Genomic DNA, 5245 nt, shown 5'->3' on the forward strand with positions numbered 1-5245 from the left:
TTCTAATTAATTGTCTTTGCACAATCTCAATAAATATATTTTAATTTTAGGAAAAACACATTAACAAAAACTAAAATAACCTTAATCATTTAATAATGATAAGAGAAAGTTAATACTTAGAGTTGAATTAATAAGTTTAAAACAAGAAAAAATGCATTAATGCAGTATTGAAAATCTAAAGTGACAGATACTACGAAACAAAAATATTTTTAAAAGAAATAATTGTCGGGGGTAACAATTTGGTACAAGTATTAAGATTTTTTTTTAAATATGCATGAAATTTAGGAAATATGCACTTGATGGACGAAAATATCATTTATTATTATTTCTCTAATTAATAATTGTCTCTCCATTAATTATGAGTATGAAGGCCAAAATTGAGAAAAAAAAATGTATTATTGAATTCTAAAGTGACAGAAAATATAAAATAAATATTATATATATATATATATATATATATATATATATATATATATATATATATATATATATATATATATATATATATATATAAAAGCAAGCAATCTAAACGACTTCTGGACTCATAAGTACAGACCAACACCATGCGAGTGATGAAGGTAACAAGCTAAAATCAATTGGACTTATACTAATTGTTCCACAATTATTATTCTCATTTGATTTTCGATTATTTTTTTCTTCTTCTTTTTCATCTTTAGCCGCAATATTAGCAGCATCCCAATACGGTGAAGCTGGACGCAAGAATGGCGGCGGAGGGAGGCTGAGAGGCGGTGGAGCCACCTCCTGCAGCCGCGTGAACTCCGGCGAAGCACCTGTTAGCTTCTGAACGGCATCCTTGAAATCGTCGGGGCTCACCTTGTAGAGCTTCGGTGGGGTCCGCGGAAGAGGTGCGATCGGTAATTTCTTGGTAATATATTTCTTCGCCGGAAACTTACGGACGGAGTGGAGGGCGGCGGTGAATGCCGGCGGCGGCGGCGGCTGTTTCCGGCGAGTCCTGATTTCTTTCTGCTGGTAATATTGATTATAAGGAAAGTAATGAGTTGAAGAATAATAATAAGAATCTTCATGAGAAGAAGAATTTCTTTTAATGTATGAATTTGAGTCCATGATTGCTAATTATTTATGATGTATAATTATATTTTAAATGTGATGAAATTTTTTTTCCCTTTAGGTGATGTATTTATAGTACATTATTTTGAGCAATATATATAACGCGGAAATGAGTGATAACCCCTAGTTTTGAAAATATATATGGGGAAGCCCCATAAATTTTTTCTCCCTAGTCAAAAACCCAAATTATGATCTTAATTAGGGAGCCCCCAAGACAATTTGAAGTACCTATTTTACCCTTTTAGTTTTAATTCAACACACAAAACCCTAGCCCACCCTTCTTTTTTCCACTCACAGCCGTTCTCCCTAACTCTCTCTTTCTCTCAAACTCACGTGACTTTCCCCTCTCTTCATCTCTCTCTCTAACTTTCTCTTTGTAACTTTCTTCTCTCTCTTCATCTCTCTCTCTCTAACTTTTTCTCTTTAATTTTCCTCCATCTCTTCATCTCTCTCTCTAACTTTCTCTCTCTAACTCTCTCTCTTACAAATCCTCCGCCGTCAGATCTCCTTCCCCCACCGCCTTGCGCCGCTTGTCACTATTTTCCACCGCTGCTCCGACATCGTATTCCGCTGCTCCGACACCGCCGCACGTCGCTGTTCCGCAACCGCCTTGCGCCGGCCGTCGTTGCTCCTCCCATCGTTTTGAACTCTGTATTAAAACATCTACTTCCGTTTGAAATAATTTCTACGTTATTGTTTTAGTTTCGTTTCTTTTTTTTGGTTGGTGTTAAGTGTATATTTATACACTTAATTGTACCTTTTAATTGGAGCTTTTGATGTGTTTTTACGATAATTGGTGCTTAATATGGTTATTATTTGTATTTTAGGTGCAAATTGAAGAATTGGCAACTTTTGGGGTGAAAACTGCAAATTCAGAGAAAAAGTGGGCCAAAAGTGAAATAATCAGAATTCAGAAGATTTGAAGACCGCGCGGCCGTGCGGGTTTTAAGTGTATATTTCACACGGCCGTCCGGATGGACGTAGGGGCGCAGTGAAGGAAGTTTAATTACACAAGGAAACCCGCCCTATTATAGTTTTGCACCCTATTTAAAGGCCACAAGCACACAATTAGGATTATCTTTTACCTTTTATCTTTATTATTAGTTTTTAGTTTTTTTTATCCTTTCTACACGCAATCAAGGAGCAAGAGAACGAAGACGAAGACTTGACGACTCTTCATCCTAGTTTTCCTTTTTCCTTTTCTTTTCTGATTTTTATGAATTTTCGTATTTTTATTATGCTTTTCGTAACGAACATGAGTAGCTAAGTTTTTATTCTAGGATTTTATTGGAACCCTATGTGGTAATTCGAACCTATTTTTCTACTTTTATGCAAGTTTAATTCTTCGATTATTTCCTCTATCTTGATCTTATTTAGTGCATGAGCGTAGCTAACTTATGTTGCTATTTGTTATTGTTAGAATTGATTGACAGATCGTTTTAATAATTAGAACAGGGATAGGAGAGCCTTCGAGTAGTTTTTCACCGAATGTGTGTGTTAATTGCATGTATTATCGTAGACATACAGATAATACATTAGGTAGCCGTTTGCGAGACTTGTTATTTAATGCTTTATTTATACTAGGTTTGCATAGACATATAGTGAATCTTTTATGAATAATAGGTTTATAGCGCAGCGACAGCTGGTTATGAATAATTTCGTGTCTTGGGTTAATAATCGGGAATCGTAACTTGCATGATAGGAGAATAATTGGGTGAAGAATTATCGCATAGGGGGAAGATAAAATCCTAGGTCCGTTTTTATTGATATTTTCTCGTGTTTTATTGCTTTCATAATTAGTTTAATTGTTTAATTGATTTAATTTGACAAACTTGCGTAGGCTGGATAAAAATCATAATTGTTAGAATTTGGTACTTAGGATTAGATAATTTGAGTATTCCCTGTGGGATCGACATCCGACTCTCACGAGTCCACTTTTACTACTTGTTTGCGATACGTGCACTTGCGTGTTAGGTATTTAGCACCCAACAGTTGGGGAGGGCTCAAACCAGATCTACTATTGCTTATAAAAAAAAAAAACCAGATCTACTATGTTTTTGAAGATCTGTGAACAATTAATATTAAAATATTTTTTTTTGGATTAATTTGATTTTTTATTTTGTTTGATTGTTATCTTTTTCATTTTTATTATAAATTGTATGTAATTTATTTTTTGTATTTATTTGAAGATGATTCAAAATGCCTCAACTGTGAGATTTGTGAAAAATTAATATTAGAATCTTTTTTTTTGAATTAATTTAATTTTTTATTTTGTTTGATTCTTATCTTTTTCATTTTTATTATAAATCATATGCAATTTATTTTTTGTATTTATTTGAAGATGATTCGAAATGCCTCAAGTGTAAGAGCTTTGTTTGTCTTTAGTAAAAATTTAACCAGTAGTGGTTATTTACATGGGTGGTTTGAGTCAGGTGAATATACAGTTATATTTAGTCATATACAGTCATATATAGTCAGTCATATGTAGTCATGTATAGTCATGACTACATATAACTATACATGACTATAATACTTGTAGTACACCATAATCATTTGTATCGATTTTAGTACAATAAATTTATCACAAAAAAAAAATCATGGTTTTTTGTATTTTTCATGTAATGTAATTTGAATTTTGCAGGTATTTTTTGAGTTCACCAAAGTATTTTTTGTACAACCATACGAATTTTGCAGTTATTTTTTGAGTTTTGGTTTTAATATTTTTTCTTTTTTTTTCGTGTGAAGCTGTGAGTTTAATTTTAGGAGTCGACTTGTACATAAAACGCGATTGTTGTGGCAAGAAATATAAAAAAAAACTCGAAACTTGTTCCTGGTGGTGGTGCGACAAAACTGACTGTTCATCCATTGAAGGCATAGAAAAGGTAATGAATTTTAATGTGCTTCTTAATATAGTGAATCACTGTTTATTGGTCCTCAAATGATTTGTTTACTTTTTTTTTTTTTTATACTTGGGAGTATATGTAGATTCGTGATGAGAATATTTTGTGGGTAATATGATATTGATATTTTATTTATCGAGAATGACATAGGTGACTACTTTATGTGTGTTTCAACTATTATTTTATCTATGGTGTTCCACTTCAACTTGCTTTGATCTTTGACCTTTGGTTATACGAAGAATAATGACTAACATACTCTGTTTGTAATTTGATTTTGATAATATAAGCTGTCTCGTATCACCTGGAGAACAAAGTCAGGTACTTGAAGGGACAAATAAAGTCACATACATGTATATAGTCACATGTGGTCATATATATTTAGTCATATATAGTCATGTGTAGTAACATACATTAATATATGGTGTAGTCACATATAGTAATATATAGTTACGTGTAGTAACATACAATAATATATGATGTAGTCACATGTAGTAATATATAGTTATATATAAACTATGTAGTCATGTAGTCATGTATGAGTTATGTGGGGAGTATCTATGTATACCAGTAGGTGATAGTGCGTGTGTGCACATTTAAATTTGAAGCAAAATTCGTTGTTTGTTTTAACTCTTTTTCTTTTTCACAGGTCTTGGTGTTTGAACTACTATGTAGTAAGTTTTTGCGGAGTGGATTGTGTTTGTTGTTCAAAACAAGCGGTTCTCGTGTTGACAAGTGCGATTTGAGTCAAATTTAGTCGTATAGATAACTGTAGTCATGTATAGTTCCATGTAGTTATATATATTTATATACAAGCTATGTGGTTTTTCTGATGTATAGTGATCTTGATGATTGTTTTTTTTTTTTTCACTTTTTTGTTAGGCATTAAATTATTTATAATATCAAGAATCAAATTTTGAATTTTTTTATTGGTATAGATGATTTTTTATATATATAATCAACGGTTTTTATAATCGATTGACCATAACTTTGGGATAACAAAATAGTACATGACTATATATAACTATACATGACTGTGGTATACTATAGTCATGTGTAGTCAATTTTAGTACAGTAAATTCAAAATTAAAAAAAAATTTAAAAATTAAAAATTAAAAAAAAAATTAAAAAATTAAAAAAAATAAAAAAATTAAAAAAATTAAAAAAAATAATTAAAATAAGAAAATTAAAAAAAATTAAAAATTAAAAATTAAAAATTAAAAATTAAAAATAATTAAAAAATTAAAAAATTAAAAATT

The 5245-nt window shown here is 31.0% G+C and overlaps 1 protein-coding gene and 1 long non-coding RNA gene across 2 annotated transcripts; one reads left to right on the top strand and one right to left on the bottom strand.

Moving 5' to 3' along the window:
- Window positions 1-525: 525 nt before the first annotated feature.
- LOC148766180 (uncharacterized) lies at window positions 526-1086 on the bottom strand. The gene is made up of 2 exons (XM_088826756.1): window positions 717-1086; window positions 526-671 (listed from the first exon to the last, which is right to left on the bottom strand). Exons 1-2 carry the CDS (start codon window positions 1084-1086, stop codon window positions 526-528), a joined length of 516 nt encoding a protein of 171 aa, XP_088682882.1.
- Window positions 1087-3145: 2059 nt separating this feature from the next.
- On the top strand, window positions 3146-4915 carry LOC148766181 (uncharacterized). Its single transcript, XR_016035069.1, has 2 exons — window positions 3146-3971; window positions 4636-4915. It is a non-coding gene; the product is annotated as an uncharacterized LOC148766181 (long non-coding RNA).
- The last annotated feature ends 330 nt before the right edge of the window (window positions 4916-5245 follow it).

This window comes from Erythranthe guttata, chromosome 12 (assembly GCF_056151865.1).
Source record: "Erythranthe guttata isolate IM_541 chromosome 12, IM_541, whole genome shotgun sequence".
In the NCBI taxonomy this organism is placed as follows: domain Eukaryota; kingdom Viridiplantae; phylum Streptophyta; class Magnoliopsida; order Lamiales; family Phrymaceae; genus Erythranthe; species Erythranthe guttata.